Source organism: Desarmillaria tabescens (genome assembly GCF_030435595.1).
Source record: "Desarmillaria tabescens strain CCBAS 213 chromosome Unknown EV420scaffold_17, whole genome shotgun sequence".
Lineage (NCBI taxonomy): Eukaryota > Fungi > Basidiomycota > Agaricomycetes > Agaricales > Physalacriaceae > Desarmillaria > Desarmillaria tabescens.
Genome location: NW_026848316.1, coordinates 194,501 through 215,389, shown reverse-complemented (window position 1 = coordinate 215,389; position 20,889 = coordinate 194,501). Strand labels below are relative to the sequence as shown.

At 47.7% G+C, this 20,889-nt stretch overlaps 8 protein-coding genes across 8 annotated transcripts; 4 read left to right on the top strand and 4 right to left on the bottom strand.

Moving 5' to 3' along the window:
• Window positions 1-315: 315 nt before the first annotated feature.
• Window positions 316-3,361, bottom strand: EV420DRAFT_1542382 (uncharacterized protein). The gene is made up of 8 exons (XM_060473157.1): window positions 3,178-3,361; window positions 2,648-3,119; window positions 1,893-2,590; window positions 1,763-1,838; window positions 1,291-1,713; window positions 1,165-1,239; window positions 706-1,104; window positions 316-655 (listed from the first exon to the last, which is right to left on the bottom strand). Exons 1-8 carry the CDS (start codon window positions 3,206-3,208, stop codon window positions 409-411), a joined length of 2,421 nt encoding a protein of 806 aa, XP_060330731.1. The 5' UTR covers window positions 3,209-3,361; the 3' UTR covers window positions 316-408.
• A 1,777-nt stretch (window positions 3,362-5,138) lies between these two features.
• On the top strand, window positions 5,139-6,877 carry EV420DRAFT_1642806 (uncharacterized protein; the record flags this gene model as incomplete). The annotated part of the gene is made up of 11 exons (XM_060477412.1): window positions 5,139-5,258; window positions 5,315-5,526; window positions 5,580-5,718; window positions 5,763-5,930; window positions 5,985-6,113; window positions 6,165-6,202; window positions 6,253-6,329; window positions 6,382-6,464; window positions 6,523-6,537; window positions 6,589-6,645; window positions 6,698-6,877. The coding sequence occupies 11 exons, from the start codon at window positions 5,139-5,141 to the stop codon at window positions 6,875-6,877; spliced, it is 1,218 nt and encodes a 405-aa protein (XP_060330730.1).
• A 1,009-nt stretch (window positions 6,878-7,886) lies between these two features.
• EV420DRAFT_1542361 (uncharacterized protein) lies at window positions 7,887-9,580 on the top strand (the record flags this gene model as incomplete). Its single annotated transcript, XM_060473156.1, has 5 exons — window positions 7,887-8,109; window positions 8,192-8,517; window positions 8,569-8,836; window positions 8,929-9,042; window positions 9,090-9,580. Coding segments are annotated over 5 exons (1,321 nt in total), but the record flags the coding sequence as incomplete, so codon positions are not given.
• A 144-nt stretch (window positions 9,581-9,724) lies between these two features.
• Window positions 9,725-10,633, bottom strand: EV420DRAFT_1479725 (uncharacterized protein; the record flags this gene model as incomplete). The annotated part of the gene is made up of 2 exons (XM_060469606.1): window positions 9,725-9,868; window positions 9,926-10,633. The coding sequence occupies 2 exons, from the start codon at window positions 10,631-10,633 to the stop codon at window positions 9,725-9,727; spliced, it is 852 nt and encodes a 283-aa protein (XP_060330728.1).
• Window positions 10,634-10,782: 149 nt separating this feature from the next.
• On the bottom strand, window positions 10,783-12,360 carry EV420DRAFT_356338 (Cupredoxin). Its single transcript, XM_060481831.1, has 5 exons — window positions 12,055-12,360; window positions 11,886-12,001; window positions 11,328-11,834; window positions 11,217-11,274; window positions 10,783-11,163 (listed from the first exon to the last, which is right to left on the bottom strand). Exons 1-5 carry the CDS (start codon window positions 12,184-12,186, stop codon window positions 10,894-10,896), a joined length of 1,083 nt encoding a protein of 360 aa, XP_060330727.1. The 5' UTR covers window positions 12,187-12,360; the 3' UTR covers window positions 10,783-10,893.
• Window positions 12,361-13,408: 1,048 nt separating this feature from the next.
• Window positions 13,409-14,103, top strand: EV420DRAFT_1308639 (PDCD5-related protein). Its single transcript, XM_060468529.1, has 4 exons — window positions 13,409-13,580; window positions 13,632-13,759; window positions 13,810-13,857; window positions 13,911-14,103. Exons 1-4 carry the CDS (start codon window positions 13,445-13,447, stop codon window positions 13,941-13,943), a joined length of 345 nt encoding a protein of 114 aa, XP_060330726.1. The 5' UTR covers window positions 13,409-13,444; the 3' UTR covers window positions 13,944-14,103.
• A 54-nt stretch (window positions 14,104-14,157) lies between these two features.
• On the bottom strand, window positions 14,158-18,389 carry EV420DRAFT_1620648 (ubiquitin carboxyl-terminal hydrolase-domain-containing protein; the record flags this gene model as incomplete). The annotated part of the gene is made up of 19 exons (XM_060475593.1): window positions 14,158-14,328; window positions 14,395-14,538; window positions 14,564-14,661; window positions 14,719-14,853; window positions 14,908-14,989; window positions 15,016-15,090; window positions 15,140-15,245; window positions 15,301-15,413; window positions 15,476-15,582; window positions 15,634-15,694; window positions 15,746-16,051; window positions 16,099-16,403; window positions 16,456-16,706; window positions 16,756-16,862; window positions 16,911-17,166; window positions 17,217-17,419; window positions 17,583-17,676; window positions 17,726-18,055; window positions 18,112-18,389. The coding sequence occupies 19 exons, from the start codon at window positions 18,387-18,389 to the stop codon at window positions 14,158-14,160; spliced, it is 3,222 nt and encodes a 1,073-aa protein (XP_060330725.1).
• A 1,355-nt stretch (window positions 18,390-19,744) lies between these two features.
• Window positions 19,745-20,864, top strand: EV420DRAFT_356112 (uncharacterized protein). The gene is made up of 3 exons (XM_060481829.1): window positions 19,745-20,137; window positions 20,189-20,497; window positions 20,552-20,864. The coding sequence occupies exons 1-3, from the start codon at window positions 19,963-19,965 to the stop codon at window positions 20,668-20,670; spliced, it is 603 nt and encodes a 200-aa protein (XP_060330724.1). The 5' UTR covers window positions 19,745-19,962; the 3' UTR covers window positions 20,671-20,864.
• Window positions 20,865-20,889: the final 25 nt, after the last annotated feature.

The following is a 20,889-nucleotide window of genomic DNA, read 5'->3' as shown; positions in this document are numbered from 1 at the left end:
GAACGGATTATTATTACTCACCTATAGCTAGAAGCCAAGTGCTAAATAGCCTTGTAAGAACTGCTACTCAATTCAATGTGGACCGTACGGGTCAGAGTTTGATGTTCCAGTCGTCAAGCAGTACTAATCTCGTGTCCTTATCCGCCTATAACGGGGAACATGCGGGTCACTACGTCTTGTGTCACGCTAGTGATGCAGATTTTGCTAGTTAGGCTAGTGGCTTCAGGCCGCCCGGGCTCGAAATCGTAGCCGAAAAAATGATACAGCAAACATGGCGGTGGGTAGAAGGCAGGTGAGAGCCGAAAAAGCCGGCGGAGCGTCGGCAACCATCATGATAACCGACCACCGAGAAAAAATCGATGTGGAATTGTACATGTACTAAAGATCCAATTTTATGTATATCTGTGGCTACTCATCATCCTCACCCGAGTCGCTCAGCTTCATGCGATGCAAATCAGCCACTATGAAATGGGCATTGATTTTTGAATCGAGGTGGTACGGCTTCCTTCCAACCCAAATAACAAAGGCCTCCATCTCTTCCTCTACGCTTGTACGAATGGCGCGCTTGGAGATCTGCTCCATGACATGGTAGATGCGCTCTTCATATTGAGCTTGATCGTTCCCTCGGTGGAAGGCCCACAGCATTTCGCGGATCCTGTGAAAAGTAAATGAGCACCACCGTAAAGAAACGGATCCCGCACTTACTCGTCAATTCTGCGATCAATCATCTGCCAGTTGAGTATATCGTTCAGACGCCACATAAAGGCCCGCTCCTCGTCGCTGTCGTTCGTCCCAACAGTCTCAAGAAGAGGAAGACTGCCCTTGATGCCCGCTTCTTCAAGCGCCTTGAGAACCATAGTATTCACGAAATCCACAAATTTTTTCTTCAGAATCAACGGAATCCGAATATCCTTCTCCTTGCTGAGCGCTTCATCCACCGATGCCCCATAAGTCACCCTCGCAGCATTAGAAACTTTAATAGGGCCATCTCGAGACCATTCGATCGATTCGTATGCCTCCGTGAAGCCTTTGATTTCGCGGTCATTGAACGAATCAATGGACGCACTGAAGTCCTCGAGATTGAAGGATTCGTTCCATTCGTATCTACACAAGCAAATCGATGTGAGTCGGACATGCGGAGGCCACAAGATGGAGCATACTAACTCGGGAGAATCATCGTAAGATGAATGAGCAAAGCCATTGCCGTACGTATTTTCCGCCCAATACTTGTCGTAGATCCTATCATAGATGATGAGATGCGTAAAAAGAATTACTAATGGCTGAGCATACATGATCTTCCCTTTGACCTCTTCTTCCCAAAGCGCAACGTGCCTCATGAACAACGAGAATCCCGTCAGGCAACTCCTGCCCAAAGGCTCGCTGGATCTTTGCATGTTACTTTCTAACAGTGCATGCGTGAACACCGGGACGGTGCTGTTTGTCTTGATGGGTTGAAACTTCTGCCCATAGTGGCTCGCATTTTCCCAGTAGAGTGGATGGTTCTTATGTCCCAGCCGCAAGAACCTGCTTATACACTTGTCCGTCCACGTTCGTGATTTTATTGCCAGGTCCTTCAAGGAGAGCGGAGCTGGGAAGAGGTTCTCACCACGAGAAATCAGTTTGGTTTGCTCTGAGGAGGTGTAAGTCGAGAGGGCCGACTGGTATGATGGGAGAATTCGGATGCCATAGCCTTTGTTGGCATACTTGAACACGCTACAACAAGTCAGGTTAACAGAAGAAGGCTGAGTTAAAATAGACTCACCGTGGGTCACGAGTCACCTTCCTATCCCCTAGGTAATGTCCATTGATGAGATCCATGGTAAAGATGCTGGTGCCAGCTTTACGATAACAGCGTCAATAAAATTCACGCTTATTCATTTACGAAGACTTACTCTCCATCGCGCGAACAAACCTTGGAAGCATCCACACGTTTGCACCATCATAACCAGCAGCGCACACGTCCAAATCAAAGTTCAAAAGCACTTCACGAGGACTTTTCACCAATTTGAGAACAATTTGGACCCTCTTCTTGGGCCACGCCGAATAGAACGTAATAGTCTGCGAGTTGCGGACAACGAGAAAGGGCGATCCAGCCGGCAAGTTGCTTTTATAGACTTCCTCGACATGTCGAATTTTGTCATTAGCTTGTTTCGCGTTGAGCCCATAGATGTAGAGGTCGATATCAGAGGCAATCCATTCGTCGGCTTTGCTGACGTCCGTATAGTTGCTGGGCACGTGAGGTGTGAGGAGTGTGCCGAAGACAAGCCCGCCAGCCACAAAGATGTTGTCCCAATTAAGGCCACGCAGGACGTTGTCAGTCATGGCATCCCAACAAGATTTGAAAGATTGGATATCCGGCTGTAGATATACAGCAGCTTTCCGTTTTTCACCAAGGACAGTGAAGCCCGGCAAGGATGAGACATCGCTACGGGTGATCTTGATAGCAGTATTGTCTGGCAGGATAGAGAACGCGCCACCACCCAGAACGACGGGCAAGTCCTCAATGCGCAAGAGTCCGTACCTCCAGAAATTGGGAGAGAATTTAGCTTTTCGAGACAGGAATCGAAGGTGTCCTTCATTTTTCAGAATCCTGGGAATTTTTGAAGTCAGTGCTACTGCGGAAGTTTGAAAAAAATTTCAATGTCACCATTCGTCTGCGTCGGCAACGAGCTCGTCATATCTTTCAACTCGAGCTTTTTTATTTTCACGGGCGCCAGTGGTAGACCCATCCCCGCCTTCGACTTGAGCCTCCGCTTTCAAGCCTGCGCATCGGACAGAGTAGGGCAGTCTACTCCATGTCCAGATATCTTTCAGAGAGCCCTTATCAACAGTCTGAGACTCCCGGATGGCCTGGATAATGCTCTGGGAATCCTTTTGAGGATTTTCCCTTAGGGCGCCGTGATATTGCACCCGGCTAAAATCAAGGCCAAGGATCTCCAAAGAATCGCTTTTATTCTGGGCCCCTCGTTCGCTTTGTTCCCAATTTTTGAGCCGAAGTTCGACGACAGCTTTTGCAAGATCATAGGCGTCGCCTTGTTTCCAGCTCTCCAATAGTAGAGAGCGGAGGCTGTTGGAAGCAGCAGTGGCGATTACGGGTCGGTCATTGTATTGCGGCAAACCTACTCAGCAGTATCGTCAATCCCGTTGCTGCCAGAAAGTAAAGAGTGAACTACTAACCGTTATCACTGTCAGAGTCGGAATCAGACATTGGAGGCAGAATACGCGTATTGGTTAAGGTAAAAAAAGAGGTAAAAAAAAAACGTTAACAACGCGTCGCAGTAAGTATATAAAGGGCTCGGTGATCACAACAATGTCGTAACGAACATGTCATAGAATTTTCTCGCTTCAACGAATGTATAGGAAGAACATCTGTCAACAGGGGCTCAGTCATCGACGACAACAGTCTCGGAAATTGCCGACGGCGTTCTCTACTGCACTACCATTTCTCTGATAAACAGCTCGTCGAGTTTTGCCCACCCGTGAGTCGGACTGCACTACCTGTTCCCCTCAGATGATCCAGCTTTGAAATCACTAAGTCTGCGCAAGGGCGAGGGATATGTTGGTGTTCGATCTAACTTCTCTGGCGTCATGCTGTTAGGCATTTCTTCCGACACCTCGGGACTGCATCTTTCGCTATGTCTACCTCGACAAAACCAAATGCCCAAAGTTTTTCATGCTACGCACAGCTTCACCACGTATACCCTTGTCCATTTCATCTCAGTTTCCTTTCACTGGAGATCGTATGTATGATCGTCTGAAGTTATGAAATGCTTGTCAGACGTAAAGAGGTCGAAATTTGTGGCCTTTCGATGCATGATATACAGAGCGATGGTTGGGACGAACTTAACGAGCGAACTCTTTATACTTTCGTCATGACGCACGAGAAACACCGACAATGGCAGCCTTTATCGTCTTCTCGATATTAATAGTTCCATGAATTGTCTGAAAACCCTCAAGATCTGCGATACTAAATTTCGTCTTGTTGACCTTGACGGAAAACTACCACGACTCCACATCAGAGTGTTTTACTTCATGGAACATATATCCTCAATGTACTCTCCGACACTATAATCTGCTCATTGGTGCTGAGCAATATATTACCTCGCTGAACTTGACGCTATCCAACCTCACGGATATGCTTCATATCCGCGGCGCACTTACAAGTGGGAAACTCTATTCGCTGACGAAGCTCACTATTCTACTTTCGCCCCAAGTCGTGTCAATGTAAGTCCCTTCGCTCACATTTACTTTCAATGATTAATACATTTCCCATCTAGTACTTACCCTTGACACCCGACTTGCCCTTCTTATTTCTCAGCTACGCACCCTCAGCGTCACGTTCTGCGACTATCACATATCACAGAATGGCATCAACCTCCACCTCATGAATTGATGGATCAGAAACTTGACGGAGAAAGCGATTCATAATCTGGAACACGTTATTATTCGCATTCTCTTTGACCTGTTCACTTATAGTTATCCAGAACACCACGACAACACAATGTAGACACGATTCGACGCTGCGTTGGTTCGCCTCCCTGTGCGGCTGTGAGTACACTTGCATGTCTACGAAGCGGAAGGCTTCATAGATCGTCTCACGTCATTCAAGAGGATGAGTGAAGGGCAGCTGGAAACGTTAAGCTGTAAATAAACCACAAATGAAGCATGAACAAGCGACGATCCACTTGGTGATTGTATTGCTCTCGATCCAATGCCTGCGTCGTCTGATGTCGCCCTCCGCGGACGAGGAAGCAGTTTTCAAAACTCTCAGTCCATCATCTTACGCACTTGCAGAACTACGTTCTGGAACTGCTTACCGACCCACCGACTCCGTAAATCCTCACTTCATCGATTGGTAAAACTCAGTCTGGACGTACACGGTGCTCAGTCTTGAGCGCGATGGTCTGCATACGTTTCACTGATTTTTCGAAATTCGATGCAAGACATAACTGTTTATGGGTTCGTTTGCCGGTAAAGCCATTCGAAGACGAAGAAGAACCTTGGGGCACAGTCTCCCCAAAGTTCCGGCCTCAAAGTTCCGTGACCGGCGACCGTACAACACTGTCGTAAAGGCAAAGCATGCGGTTTTCGGTACACACAACATCTCTTTCCACAACCACAGCATCTCTACAGGACACATGAACGGCGACTCGATGGCGAAGTTCTTTATATTAGTCAAGAAGGCGGTGAAAAAGCCCATTCCCTTTGTCAAGAAGAAGGGAATTGAGACTCTTATAGTGCCTCTGGAATGTCTAAAGGTACGTGGTTATTAGAGCCACTCAGCAGGTAACTATTGTTGCTGATGGTCATCTAGGCGACTGCTGGGTTAATCCCGGTACCGGCCCTTGGACCAGCAACAGATATTGTCCTTTCCATCTTGAAAAAAGTGGATCAGAGCCAGCAGAATACGGGGACTGCTCGTGAAATCGCAAATCTGTGCTTGAAGGCTCATGTCACTCTATCCGAGCATCTGCAGAGCGTAGAAATCACACCTACACTACTGGACAGCATTCGACAATTTGAAGTGTACGTCCTTCTCTACCTTACTCGGTCATTGCTTTATCTGGGTGTGCTGATAGGGATTTGCATGATGTCCAAAACACTGTCGAAGAATACGAACAGAAGATGTCGCTTGATCAAATCCTCTATTCTAAATCATACAACGATGAATTGCAACGCCTCGAAAAACGGGTTAAAAGTACTCTGTCGCTTTTCCAAGTAAGCAGTACACTCTCCTGATGTCCTTGTACCAATTGTTTTAGGTCAAGAAGTTACTTTCGCTTGAAGAAACCTGCACAAAGATGTCCACATCCTTGCAGCACATCGAACAGAATACTGTAGAGAATAATGCATCCCTACAGCGCATCGTTGAACTGCTGCTTATGAATCGCTCCGAACCTGCTCTGAAGCCCGAAGAACCACTAGTAGATGTAAGTTAAGCCTTCCTGACAAATGCTGAAAGGGGATGCTCATGAAACCTGCAGATTGTGCAGAGAAGCCATCTCACTCTCTGCGAAGAGATCATCGATGGTCCAGGGTATAGCCTTCAAAAAGCAGAAATACGTGGAAAGATCGTTACCATCAAAGTGTTCACAGGCTGTGAAGCGAAATCGGTACGATACCTGCGTCCTCATTCTGGGCTGTTGGTGCTAAGCCATTGCTAGACCTGGGAAGCGTCAACTATGTTGGACTTGAAAGTTATGTATGTGGTATTAAGATTCTGCACGTTTTGTTTACATAGCTGTTCTGTAGGCATCCCAACCTACCTCACCTTATCGGGGCTTCAAGTTCTGATGAGCGGGGGGCGCTGTTCTCAGTGTATGATCTCGGTGATATAATTACTTCCTACTGGAGTGAATGCTTAATTTACAGAATATACAGATATCAAGTGCCGGTTTGAAGATGTCATCCCGTCATGGTTGACGATCCATTCTGATATTCTCAGTTCTTTGATCGACAGAATGGTATGTATAAACGAGACCTGTGATCATCTGTTCCACGTTCTTACGACTGAATGAACAGAGTCGCGATTTAATAGTAGGCAACAGTTGTCTGCATCGTTCAATTTATGTACTCATTTTCAACCAGAGCGCACGGAATCATTTGTGCGAACAAATTTGTTTGTTTGCTCAGTCTGGTGAAGTAGTAAGCACGGTAGTATCCTTATTGATACTCATAAATGAACGCCATGATACAGCACTTTGATATTCTTTGTGATGCCCGCGACCGATTCATCCTCTCACTCCTTCCCTGGCCGGAAGCGGCCAGCTCCTCGACTGCCTTGGTCTCCCCTACGGACGATATCACAGACCTTGATTTTGTGATGGGTGACACCCGCCATAACGCTGACGTTCGTACTCCTGTTTTCTTGGCTTGAACTGTTTGTTGACGGCGCAAATGCAGGTCCTTAGAGTAACTCTCATCTTTTGTCTATGTTTGAATTTGTCCACTGACTAACCACTTAGATGATAAGCATGTGGGTGAAGACACGACGTCCACTACATTTTTATCTCATATGGAACTGTGATTAAACCTCGGGGGGTGCTCGTTTGGCAGACAACCGGTGGTTATGACACAGATGTATGTAAGATCTCGCAGAAATATGACATTCATACCGACTTACCTTGGAATGCAGTGATTCAGGACCTGTTCTCGGATCGTAAGCCAAAAGCCCCAGCCTGGGCTTCTGATAGTAGATTACTTAGTATATGACAACTTTCAATATCAGACATTATTGTCCATGATGTGCATGTACCATGTAAACGTCAAGTGTCATGTTCAGTACTGGGTACTGAGGCTCACCGGCGAACATCCGCTAGCCTCGGTGGTATTTTTTGGTTAAGCAATTCCAGAGCGGCGCCAAAAAAACACTGTATAACTGCGTATCATTCCAAGCTCGCAACTTCAATCTTCTTCAGCCTCTAGCAACCCAAGCCGTTGTAGAACTTGAAGACCTGTAGAAGAGAAACTCTGAATCAATAATCCCGCTACACTAACCATCACTATAGACTGGAATACAATCACGGCGCACAACAGGCGTCTTTCCTGAAGTGTCTGTATACTTCTGGACCTTGGTCCGAGCACCAGTCAGAAGCAATCCACACTCGAAGTGGGGTGATTCCAGTTTTGTGTATGTTGGTACAGTCATGAAGCGTGAACCGACCCAATTCCGTGTCATCGATCGACGAGAGTGATGATTCATTTCAGGATTTGAACCGCGATGCATGATTACCATAAAGATATCTCAATACCGCGACACATCAATACTTAGAAGTAAAGGTAATCATGATGTTGAAAAGTATTCGATGCCATTTGATTCGACCGGGCCATCGGACCGAAAATATCATCAGGCACGGGGTCGCGTCCGTGTCTTTCCTAGTAACCATCATGGCCACAGATGACACAGATATGCTTATCGCCCTCGTATACAGCTTACTGCAATCAAACTCCAGCCAACCTGCTTCACATTCTGACGAGGCGGTCTTGGATGCTTTAGTGCAACACAACGGCAATGTAGAGGCTGCTGTTCAACATCTGAACAATCGAGGGAAAAAGAGAAAAAGGACGAACGACTTGACATCATGGCTTGGAAACAAGCCCAATAAATCTGTCAAGCAAGAGAATGAAGATGATACGGCTATGACGCGAAAGAAGCTGCCCTCCACCTCAAAGCCACCAAGCTCGTCGGAAGAAACCAGCAGTGGATCTTATGACGGTCCTCCGACAAGCTCCCCCTTCGCCATCCAAGAAGAAGCCTGTATCTCCGCCACCTCTCTTACTGTCAAATCCGACTATGGTAGCGCAGCATACCCCTTGTACCATGCACCTATCGGTTCTACCACCAGATTTAGCATGTCAGCTCTTTTACACCATGGTTGACGCTTCACGGGGATGGAAGCGTAATAAATGGTGGCTTTTTGACAGAGTCGTAGAGAGTCCACATCGGACATCTTTTTTTGCAAGAGAGAACGGTGCAGAAGGGAGTGGTGACGCCTGGCAGGAGGCTGCGCGATTCTGGTGCGTAGATATTGTCATTGTGACAAATAATTGGTTGAGCGGTTGCTGTAGGTATAATGGTCGAATGACGGACCCTCCACTTGAGTTTCCTGCCCCTATGGAAGAGGCATGTGTCATTGTTGAACGACTCGTCAATGAGGAACTAAGGAAGCGACAACGCTTTCCCCTTGAGTGGGCTGGCCAGCCTGGGTCAGAATATGCCTGGCACGCAAACGTCGCTGCGTCTAACTGTTACGAAGGTGCAAAGGAGAGTGTTGGACCTCATTCGGACCAGATGACTTATTTGGGGCCGTATTGCACAATAGGCGGGTCGAACTACGTTCTTTAAATTCAATCAACATTTATTGACGCTACTTTCAGCTTCTCTTAGCCTCGGTAAGTTCCATTATTCTTAAGCCTCGGTATACTGAGTCCCTCCATTATTCAGGTGCACGGAGAATTTTCAGCCTGCGAGAAGTTATTCCCAGCCAAGAAAGAGAGACACGAAGCGCTCAGACCTTCAACATACCTCTTCCACACAATTCTGTAAGTCAGGCTATGTCATCCTGTATACATATACTTACTATGGACAGCTCACAATCATGCATGCGTCGTGCCAAGAACGCTTCAAACACTCTATCCCTCCACAATCTTCCATGGACCTCTACCGACCCTCTCACCCTCGCGTACCAAATGACACCTCCAATTGCCGGATTAACATAACCTTCAGGTTCTACCGCCCGGACTTTCACCCATCCAGCATCCCTCGGTGTAAATGTGGTATACCGACGATTCTGCGACCGGATATGAAGAATAGGACGGATGGGAAAACGGATAAGTATTGGTGGACATGCTACGCCGGAGCACAGAATGATGGCAAAGGATGTGATTTTTGGAAGGTGATGGATATGGAGAAAGAAGGGAGAGGACCTGTAGTGGGCGAACGAGTCACCCAGCCTGTTTACTGTCTCCCAACTGTATAGCAGTGGAGACATATAGTGCTCATATATATTTCTAACCACTACGTTGATTTGACCAGCTTTTCGGTATTGCACTCCAAATCGTTAGAGCGAAGAAATTGTGGACCTGAATTAGCTCCGAGAGTCTGGATTACATTACGCGTCACTTTCATTTGACCTGAATTCCTAGGGATCGAATGAACATGCTGTATATAATAGTATTCTGATTGTCCTTGAGTGTCGACTAAGAGCTAAATAAGTAGGTAAACTTAATCAGCGAACATCATGCCTGGCTCCAGGCGACGACCTTCCAGCAGGCATGCATCAATAAGCCATTCCATCGATCCATCATACCACTCGCATCGCATCGTATACCCTCTTCCATATGTGATTCCACACACTGTTTGAGCATACTGTACGCACACATTTAATCAGCAGACGTATGAACACTGAAAGTAACAGTTACCGACCTTGCCTCGCACTGCCCATCGTGCAACACGCAGTCCAACATTTCCATGCTCCTTCTGGACCTCTTTGGCTACTGACGAAATCTTCTGTCTGAATGCGTCCGACCAATCCCAGGCTTCACCGTCTGCATCGTAAGTCACCCACCACAAATCGTCCTGATTTCCATCGGCTTCCAGTCCCTCTTCTTCTTCTTTCTCCTCCTCCTCATCTTTTGGAGTCTGCAGCGTGGAAACATCTTCCACTTCGTTCAAGAGATTCCTGAGCGCTGTCATCGACACCGACGAAGGGTCATTCAAAAGACTCATATCTGCTGGCCTCTTGGCATACGTGCCATTGAGATCACTGGTAAGAATGCTTTCCAAAATCTGTACTTCTTCTTCCGATGACAGAATCGCTACTGACTGGCACTGCACTGCTCGACGTAACGCAACCAGGCACTCCTCCCAGACTGGTTCCGGAAGAGTATCTTTAACATCCTGCCTACGCTCCTTCAGTGACCGGGGACGCGGTTCTTGCAGAAGGTGAGCATAGGTGGAACTAGATTGCGCGCTCGACGGAGGTCGGGGCGTGTCTTGTCTACACCTTCCCGAATACAAAGGTCCACAACATAGCCATAAGATACTTCTGATACTCATGCCTTTGTTCCGCCCAAAATTGAAATGATACTCATCCTTTGAGTGCAAACGTGGATTAGAGGGTGCTTTCGGCATGAGTGTAAGATTGAGGTTTGAAATCTCAAGTGGTGCCATTTATGTATGCGGCGCAAATTGCCGAAGGCTCAGCCGAAAAGCCGATACCGAATATTAACTGGAATTGTGAACTATTAGCAGTTACTAGTAGACTACAGTACTGAGTCTCTGTATTAGAAAAACTAGATGTCCATGAAAGGAGTAAATATCGATACAATGAATCCATATAAAAGATACAACGACGCGTAACACGAAGGGAAAGATCATAAAGACCGTGTCGATCATAGCAGACAACCCAATGCGATTGCGAAAACGATGGCCACGGCGCCAGAACGATGCAACCCTAGACTAGTAGTTCCGTTCGCGCCCGACGCCGAACCAGTCGACGACGAGGCAGCGCCACTTGAACTCGAAGTGGACGTAGAGTTGCTCATGGCTTTGGCCTTGAAAGCCTCAAAGGTGTTGGCACTAGTCTCGTTTGCGTTGACGGCAAAGACCATTCCCTGTGCACAGTGGTTGGTCTGTGCGCAATATGCCCAGATCGGCTTGGTCTAGAAGGAAAAGGATGAGCACAGCGTTTCTAGCGATAGAGCAGAAAACTCACGTCGTTAACTTGGATCGTATAAGTCGGGAAAGTCTGAGCATCGGTAGTGACAGGCATGCTACAAAAAGTCATTCAGATCTTCCGTATTCATGAAATTTAGAATGGACTCACAATCCAGAGTTGAATCCCCCCGAAAGAGCCTGGCAGGGAGAGGCGAAGCTAGAAGCAGTGACCGTGTGGTTCTTTTGGTGGAATTCAAAGGTAACGGTATCGCCAACGTTAGCCGTGATGTTGGCAGGCGAATAAGTCAAAAGACCACCGGTTCCACCGACAATGACTTTGTGGTCGGTTGTCGTGGAAGAGGTCGAAGATGCAGTAGCTGCCGTAGTCGCGTAGGTAGTCGTCATCACTTGTCCATTGGATACAGTGACGGTAGCGGTAACAGTGACAACACCAGCGGCTGCCGAGGTCGCTGAACCTCCGGAGGAAGCAGTGGCAGTCGTGTTTCCTGTTGCCGCAGCTTGGAATTGAGCCATCTTGTCGCCCGGGTTGACGGCAAAGACCATTCCCTGCTGACAGTGGTTCGCTTGTTTACAGTAGACCCAAATTGGGTTGGTGTCGGCAATGGTCAGTTCCGCGACTGGGAAACCAGAGGTGGTATTGTCAGAGACGGGCACACTATCGAACTGTAAGTATATGCAAGCCTTAACAAAGAAGATAGCCACTCACAATCCACTATCGAAACCGTTCGCGATGGGAGAACACGGATTGGCTAGGGTCGACTGTGTCGCGGTGTGGTTCTTCTGCATAAATGTGAATCGCACAACATCACCGACGTTGGCAGTCTATACAAGCGTTGAACACGGCGCTCGGAGAACGAGGATCGACAGGGACGTACCACCGAATCTGGACTGAATCTGAGGACTCCAGGTCCTCCAACAGTAACATCAATCTCGGCTGCGCGCGCAGCAACGGAACAAAACCCAGCGAGGATAACGGCTTTCAACGCCGATGAGAAAATTTGAGGCATTTTTTGAAGCGGAAAAAAGTCGTAAAAGTGATAGAAAAAAGCGCGAAGGAGTGTCGTCGTCTAAGGAAGAGAACAAGATGTAGAAATGAGAGAATATCGCGAAGAGGGCTTTTATAACAGGCTACATCAAGGACAATGAAAGAGGCCATTGTTTCGCAATCAATGCAGTTGCGGCGACCACGTGACTGTGTTGTCTTCCTTCTTGGGACCTATCCTTTTGTTTTCCTCTTTGCATGTTCGCAGAAATAGCTCACGGGTGGAGCAACCATCACAATATAACAATAATCCTCTTGTGTTCTTGTATAGCATCGTCCCAGAATAACGGTACACGAGTCATTGTAAGGCCGGCTACTCCGAGAGCAAGGCCGGGTCAGTACTTATTGGCAGTGGTTTCGAGGCTTTGAACGCACGTACACCATTCATATAAGTACATGTCCGAAGCAAGCCCGAGGGAGAATGGGTCCTGCCAACATCCATGCCGTTAGACACAAAGATTGGACTTGCCACTGCACATGCATGATGCGCCATGTTCCGACAGACCGACACCATGAGAAACGCAAATATTGGAAGATGATGGTCCCTGAATCTACTTAGGTACCCACCATTAACGATGTTCTTGTAATAGTAGTATTCGTCGGAGAACAATGTAAGCAGCTGTGCTGGGTAGTTGGAGGGATTTCATTGACATTTCGCCAGTGCGCGGAAGGGCAACCAAGAGCCACCTTTCACTGCCTCATCTACTCTGAGGTTCGCGTGATGCAGGATCAGCAGGGGAGTGGTGAAAGAATGAGCAGATGGATTTCCCTGCCGACGGCAGCTATAAAATTATCAAAACGGCAGTAGCCCACTGGTCATGCACTTGCACCTTGAACAGATTATAGCAAGGAGCGGATAAGCCATTCGCGCTCAAAATCTGCAAGCCGAGTAATGAGGCGTCTGAGCTCCCAGTCTCTTAACAAGACAACAGACAATTAGACGTAGTACTAAGCCCTCGAAAAAGCCAAAATCTAGTTCGTCAAGACAGTGTAAAGGGAGAAGCTAAGGGCCCCTCTAATTCTAGAAGTAACGTATCCGAGAGCCTCATCCTGGACAGATATCCCTCGAAAAGTAGCGTCGCAAAAGCGCAGAGTCTGTCTTGCGAGATGTAAGTTGACAAGCAGTGGTAAGCAGCTGGAACCGGCCAACGGACTCAAATCGGACCGCCAGACCGAATGTGAGGTAACGGTTCTCTCACTCGAATCACTTCGACTTCCAAGCCATGGAGAACCTCAGCCAGATCCCCCAACAAGCTACCGGCGCAAAATCCCCAGAAGATGAAGCAAAGCGCGCTCAAGAAGAGCAGATGAGGCGCGATTTGATGGCCACTGTGTTGGATACAGCAGCTCGGGAACGATGTACGTTTCTCTACCGGTTGCTCGTGGAAGGATATCAACATTACCCTGCAGTGTCCCGAATCGCGCTTGTCAGTCCCGAGCGATCGCAACAAATTGAAGGCATCTTGTTGAGAATGGCGCAGTCGGGTCAGTTGAGAGGACGAGTGTCGGAAAACCAACTTATTGAACTCCTCGACCAAGTGCGTATCCTGATCGTAGCACACCGTTCTGCTCACCGATGCATAATCAGGTGGAAGAAGCTCAGGGTGCCAAGACGGCAAAGAAAGCGACGATTGTGGTGCGTCTTTGGACTGCTTTCATAGTAGCACTGTTCGCTTATCTGCAAATCAGTATCACCGAAGGAAGGATATTGATGAGGACTGATTTCGACTTCTAAACAATTTGTATATCTAACGTACTCATCTCGTGTATCCACTTGATTTCTAGTTATATCCGCGTCTTCTCGGGTTCCAATCTGGCTCTTCCTCGACGACCATGCTAATCATTTCATCATATAAAATACAGTTGCAATACAAGAATACAGTCATGATGCTTCTGAAGATACAATGTCCTCATGGATCTACCACCGACGAACACGCTACCGACTAGACCGATGATAATTTGGATGCTTATATCTATGCTCATCCCCGCGATGCCTCAACACGTTGGGATGTTGCATGAACGCTCCCGGGGTTGGCATGCGTGCAGCCGACGGAGTGTGCCCTGTAGGATACATCTGCGCAAGCTGCGCTTCCAATAGTAGATTGGCCTGCTCCACGACATATTGATTCGGTTCTGCTATAGGCCGCGACGGTGCCGTTGTAGGGGTCTCCACAGGAGGCGGCTTAAAGTTGCATTGTCGCCCTTCCTTGTAAAGTTCCTCCAATTTCTGATCGAAGATACCCTGCTCTTCGAATTGATGATATGCCTTGTACAGATTCAACGCGGAGCGGGCATCCTCGATGGAATCATGCGTGTCCTGTTTGAATCTGTTCTTTCAAGACAAACCACGATAGGAAACGAAGGGAAAGACGCCTTTGTCGTGATTTCAGGAAGTAGAGGTCGACTGTGTCGATCACCTGGTCAGGCGGAACGAATATGTCTGGCAACAAATTGTGAATTATTAGATTGGACATTGGAGCGAAAAGCACCGGCGTACTGATTATACGGAAATCCTTAGACAATCCATGCCCTATGAATATGCACCCCCGATCTACCAAAAGTCGCAATTTCTTGTACACGACCTTGAGTGGCGTGAGGGTGTACGGTGATCGTAGAAGGTCGAGATCACCAACTGAAGCGAATATCATCAGAACGACGACGAGTAAACAGATTAAAAAGAACGTACACCGGATGCCTGAAAATTCCGTCAGATAGTCGACAATGACCTCACTTGTATGTATATGGTCGTCGATGAAAGGCACGCCTTGCTTGGGTACCATCAGCCTCGTAGCACCGATACCCGCGCAAGGCTGAGTCTAGCAGGTCGAATAACCTTCTTCGTTCCATCAGACCGATACTCGGTCTCTTCCTATAACCATACTTAGCAGTGTAGATAAAAGACTAAAAGTTGCGCAAACCTGCTGCATCGACACGAACTCGGCATCGATAGCAACCAGGGTCCCCGGTCGAGGAAGTTCTTCATACCGAAGACATTCATGTTTGATAAGATTAGAGTCGCGGTTTCTGTCAACACAATATCAATGAAAACAATATCCTCAAATGAAAGGGAGACGCTGACATTGATATAGATGTGTCTCGGCTGAGGATGGAATCATCCGAGGTAAACGGTAGCTCGCTGAAGTCTATTGCGTCGCGCATGTCTTCACGCTCAAAATGGAGGACTGCAGGCACCTGCAAAATCAAATAGGCCATGGGTAAGAATACTTAGATCCACGAGGTGCTGAATTACGAACCTTCCACTTGTTGGGAAAACTAAGGGCTTCTTCCTCGGAGACATTACGGACGACAAAGTCGTTGAACAAATACCAGGGACTGTCCAGACCCTGCTCCGCCTCGGGCACTGGGGAGAAGTTAGAAGGTGTTCATGCGGGAGAATCCTGGTGAACCGAACCCTTGACAAGAGCGACCAAATGCGAGTGCTCGTCTTCCGTAATAACTTGAACAATAATCGCCTGAAATGAGATGTCAGTGACGAACCCGGGTACGAACCAGATAAAACACACCCGCAATTCGTACACGATTTTTTCTGGATCGTCCACACCTTCTACTTGTCCCTGAAGTTCCACGCGTGACGGCAGGAAAGTCTGGTTCCGTCGATCCATCCACGTCTTCAAGTTGTCCTCACTATTCACACATGCATTAACCGCCAGAATGGCTGGGAGATCTGCGGATGCTATGGACCTCCGGGAAGAGAACGTTGAAAACTGTTTGCACGTCTGGCAGGTAGCCTTGTGAGTCATTTGCCGTAGTAACGAATCCCGTAAGATGTTAGTAAAATCGTTTGCCGGTTGAACCTCATTAGATGCAACCTCAAAATAAATAAGGATCAGTGTCATATGGGAAAAGGTTTGAGTACCTTGCGCGGGTAGACGAGGTCGACTATATGCGTTACGTTCTCTTTAGTTCGTACAGCCTTGCAATTCATGCAGGTGATTACATTCCGAGCATCGATTCCCATCAGCTGAGTAATTGGGGCGGCCGCAGGATTGTAAGGGTCGGGAATGTATGAAGGGCGTTTGACAAGGACAGGATTTCGAGGAAACGCATTGCCTTCAGAGCTCAGATGGTCGACGAGAAAACGGTGGAATGACTGAATCATGTGACCATGGTCCACCTCATTAGACTCTCGTCCGTAATCAATCAAGTCAATGGCGTTGGATGCTGTCATTATACAATCAGTTGGTTGGGAACGGCATACATATATAAAACATACTTTGTGCCAAGACGCCAACGGTCTTGCAGAAATTGCTTGATTGACAGTTTGTGCCACGAGCATCTTCGAGCATGCGAACAACGAAACCGAGTTCACAAAGAAGACAGTGCTCTCTGTTACAATCAGTAGAAATGTGAGATTTTGCTAAACGGCGAATAGGCCGAATGTAGTGCATGGCTTGCAGCATAGGGTTGGTGTATGAGTTAAGGATATGCGTTTCAAGTCCACTATACTCAGTCTTGTTATAGAATCTGTGATTTACTGTCAGACGCTTGGAAAAGATCAATAGTTCTCACTTACCCAAAGTCAAAGTCTTCCACGCCAAATTTCGAGTATTCGATCTCGACATGACGATACATGCTTGGAATCTCGTCACCACTAGTGCCAAACAAAGGCGTGTCGGGTTCCTGCAAAACATTGATCAGCAGGGTAAAGCAAAGTGATATAATACGCACATCAACAGAATGAGATTTTCCACTGCGGAACCTTGCGCTCTGCTTACGTGGGGCCACAGAGATTACGTTCCGGCGTCCACGCAGTTCCTTTGGTAGAGCAGCATAAGCGATGTTATCGTTAGTCTTTACTGAATTCAGAATCTGAAGAGGTATCTTGGGGGGCGGAGGATAATGTAAATTGGATGTCATGAATTGCGGACTCCAAGACGATAGCAGCGGCGAGCTATAATGAGGCATTCCGATGGAGTTCAATGGGCTGCAGAGGATGGTGTGAGTGTGCCATAGGGTGCAACAGATGAGTCCTACATTGAATCAGACCACTCAATATTCGGTAGCGGAGCAGGAACGTTGGCCCATTCCACGGGCTGCCCTTCAAACCCATTGAAGGGAACTAGGCCTCCTTCATCAACTTGCGTAGACAGATGTATCAGTCCATCAGCATCTCCAAAGGCCATGTATGCACCGGTAGGAGACAGAGCGACCGAGGTCAGGTATGATGTTGTATCAATCTGAACGACCTCTTAGTTAATAACTTAGAGTGGGGCAAATAGCAATACCTGGTAGAATTCAGGCGTAGCACTCAAATTCGCGACATCGACGACGCTGACTGAGCCTTGGTTAGAAGTAATCGCAACACTGCTTGAAGAACGCCGAGGAACAAGATTTAGGAACGCGGGTCCAGGCGGGAAATGGGAATGGCGGCAGTGCACGCATCGTCCTCAAATCGTACACTTTCACAAGCTGATCAGGAAATGGACGACCTTGTCTGGTACACGCTCGTCAAAGTCCATAAAGTCATGGATCGATACACGAACCGAGTTTGCAGTCCGATTGTGAAGATGAAATTTCCCGACGTTTGCAAGCCTTGGATACCACTCGGATGAGCCCTCACCATATGTTCTGAACCGCCAGACCTGGCGATGCCTGTTCGAGGATCATGGGTCCGCACAAAGCCATCGACAGCACCAGATATGAGACTTGAGTGAGAAAATTCGAGGTGCGTAATCAACGAAGGTGTTTGCGTTTGCCGTACGACAGTACCGGTTGGAGGATTGATTAACAACAGTTCGGGACCGACGACAGAAACTCCAATGACATTGGACGAATTTGTTGACGTCGAGAAGGTTAGGACGGGCGTAGACGACCTAGATTCCCGTCTCTTTTCAGTTCCGTAGTTTGTTGGAGACGGTAACGTTCGTACCGATAATGCCATTTGTTCACTCCGCCTTTTCCCCATGTTCCAAAACCAAGACCTCTACTTCCCGCAGCGCGTACATAGCTTTCTCCGGCGACAACCTTGAGAACCGGCAAATCCGAAACACGAAAAGAGACGCCGCTCATGCCCTCGCTGACATACGCCGTAACAATGCCGCTCTGTGACCCGGCCCATAGGATATCAGAGACGGGGTCAAAGGACAAGGCTGTCACTGGTTGGGGAAATGTAGTAGAAATGGGAGTGATAGGACGATAAGACGCCATCGTTTCTGTTCACGGCATTCGATGAGCAGGTCACTCTAACTAGAACGTGGTGGTCCTAAAAAGAGAAGGACGGCGTTTGAGATCGCACGAAACTTCGGGACTCAAAACACGTTCAATACACGGGTATAGACTTTGTTACACAGTGCGAACTGTACTGTAAGCGAAAAGAAAGGTAACAGGCATCTATGACGGGTGCTGCGCTCAAATTTTTGACAGGCGGCACGACGGAGTACATTGACTGTACAGTAATGTACGTCGTCGGCAACGTCGTGAGGCATAGATTGCAACCATGGATTTCGCAGAATCTTTAGTCGAAAGAGAGACGGCTGAGCACTGGTAGACGACAACTACGGTAACGAAGATATAGGCCGAGCATAGTGCTTTGAAACTCGAATTTCGAAGTCTCGAAGAGTAAATAATTAGCGTACCAGAGTAGAGAGAGAACCAACGTAAATCCCCATCCAAACTAATGAACTCAGCGCGCTGCCCTCGTACAAGCCATTTCCAACGACCAATCTCAGTCTAAACTTGCCGCTGCGTGTCGCTCAACGCCAACCCGAACGTCGCTCGAAAAGGTACAGCAGCGAAGCATTGAGCGGAACGATGCACGCCGTTAATGCCAAGAGAATCAAATTGCAGGACGAGAAACTGGAGAAGGCTCCGACGAAAAGGTGGAAATATTCGGAATATCCGATCCGATGATTGGTCATCGATCATCCATGACTCATCGACCAGCATCTTGACCTTTATAAAGTTTTCATATGTGGCGCAAGTCAAACCCATGTGTCGGTGATTCCTTGGAAAATAAGGTCCCGAGAAATACAAGAATAATTTTATTAGGTGTGTAGTCCACTTATCTTGTTTTGCTGGGCCTGTTCTCTCCGATTCAGACCGGACCTCGTAAATTTGACTACGTTGAAAACGAGCCAAGTTCACCCCCCGGTCCCGGGGAAACATCAGATTAGAAGACCAGACCAAATCCTCGGACGACGAAAAAAGCAATATAATATGGTCTTGTGGTTTTACAATTAACGCATCATGGCGCCACTCGCGTCCTCGGGAATCTGGACCTCCTCCAGACCAGTCGAAATGACCTTGACGAGTTACCCTGTACCCGCATCTCCCTAAAATTATCATTAGGATCGGCACCTTCCGTCATGATCGCTCTAATCTGTCAGTAACTTGTCAGGTTGTCGACACGGTTGCCCGATTCTTGCTAGCAACGGCCTTTGACTTACGATACTTCACCCCCAAATTAAGCGCGCTTCTCCAACTCGCCTCCAGTAGAAGACGGGAAGTGTTCAAGTGTTCCCCCTTTTCCCATAACTGGGGAATGAATTTACCCGACCAGTGTTACGAGCGTTCATCTTGATTTTCCCGAAGCTTTCCGTATTTTCTCTAGACCTTTTCTGGCTGTCTTCCAGATCACTCTTTATTGCTTCTTTTACCGTTTCAAGGCTACTACCCGAGAGTATATAAAGTCTAAATTGCCTGCTCTTTTTGCTCAGTCCCCGACTCTGTTCGCAAAGCTTCTCCCAGTGTCTACATCAAGCCTTCTACTAAGTCTATAGTAATGGCTCGTGCACCTCTCTTCGCCGTACGACTTGCTGCGTACTTTATGGCATTCGCGTGGGGTGCTATCAGCCTTTCCATCGGGTTGAACACTGTGATCAAGCAAAACCGGCTCAAGTCTTTCCTGCGAAGGGCTGTCGCGCCTCTCGGTATCACCCTTCGGCTTGTTACCAACAGTATGTCCCATTGTTGCTTAGGTCGAACATTTTCTGACATTTTGTATCTAGGCGTTGTCCATCCCGCTATCGCCTCCGAAACTTTCTGTGTCATCCTCTGCGTATTTTCCATCGGAACCCTCATCGGTCTCTTCGTTTCAGTGGCCTCAACCAAAAAGGCTTTGAAAGCACAAGGGTTTCTTTATGCTTTCATTACCGTCGCTCTCTTCGCCTGCCAGATTCCCGTCTCTGATGCAGTCCGAAGGAAGGGCGTATTGGTTTCGGGAACCACTGCAGACGGTTCCGCTGTCCCAGCGGATACTCTCCTTGAGGCTGCTGCTTCTCTCGGAGTTGACCCTCTGTATCGACGAATTAACTTCAGTATGTTTGCATCTATCTTAAGATTTTGGGTGAATGTTAATTCGTTCCTTCTAGTCTTGTGGTTCGGGATTATTCCCTGGATTGGATTCCTCTTCAGCGGTATTGCGTCCATCGTGTCCTTTGCTGCTGTCAGCCGTGTCGACCCTCCTCCCGTTATGTCGAAAGGCCGCTGAGGCGGGCTTGACTGCAGCACCTTAAGTGGGTTGGGGTTGTCGAAGGAAGGAAGTGCTGCTTTATAGTACATAAACGAAGGGGTATCTAGTATCGCGCCGAAGCTGAAGGTGTGAGTTATAACTTGTAATATTTCATGACCTTCATGTCCAGTTTCCGAATACGTGGGTACGCAATAGTTTGTAGCAGTAATACTTCATGTATACTTTTGGCTTTCACTT

Bases quoted from the DNA above. Each gene is read 5' to 3' on its own strand.
- EV420DRAFT_1308639 (XM_060468529.1), top strand. From the start codon at position 13,445: ATGGAGAACCTCAGCCAGATCCCCCAACAAGCTACCGGCGCAAAATCC. The intron at 13,581-13,631 runs GTACGTTTCTCT...ATTACCCTGCAG, and splicing joins TACAGCAGCTCGGGAACGAT to TGTCCCGAATCGCGCTTGTC. The intron at 13,858-13,910 runs GTGCGTCTTTGG...TCTGCAAATCAG, and splicing joins CAAAGAAAGCGACGATTGTG to TATCACCGAAGGAAGGATAT.
- EV420DRAFT_1542382 (XM_060473157.1), bottom strand. From the start codon at position 3,208: ATGTCTGATTCCGACTCTGACAGTGATAACG. The intron at 3,120-3,177 runs GTTAGTAGTTCA...ACTGCTGAGTAG, and splicing joins CGACTCTGACAGTGATAACG to GTTTGCCGCAATACAATGAC. The intron at 1,240-1,290 runs GTATGCTCAGCC...CATCTATGATAG, and splicing joins GAGGTCAAAGGGAAGATCAT to GATCTACGACAAGTATTGGG.
- EV420DRAFT_356338 (XM_060481831.1), bottom strand. From the start codon at position 12,186: ATGCCTCAAATTTTCTCATCGGCGTTGAAAGCCGTTATCCTCGCTGGG. The intron at 11,275-11,327 runs GTGAGTCCATTC...GACTTTTTGTAG, and splicing joins GGGGGATTCAACTCTGGATT to CATGCCTGTCACTACCGATG. The intron at 11,164-11,216 runs GTGAGTTTTCTG...TTTTCCTTCTAG, and splicing joins ATACGATCCAAGTTAACGAC to ACCAAGCCGATCTGGGCATA.
- EV420DRAFT_356112 (XM_060481829.1), top strand. From the start codon at position 19,963: ATGGCTCGTGCACCTCTCTTCGCCGTACGACTTGCTGCGTACTTTATG. The intron at 20,138-20,188 runs GTATGTCCCATT...TTTTGTATCTAG, and splicing joins CCTTCGGCTTGTTACCAACA to GCGTTGTCCATCCCGCTATC. The intron at 20,498-20,551 runs GTATGTTTGCAT...CGTTCCTTCTAG, and splicing joins GTATCGACGAATTAACTTCA to TCTTGTGGTTCGGGATTATT.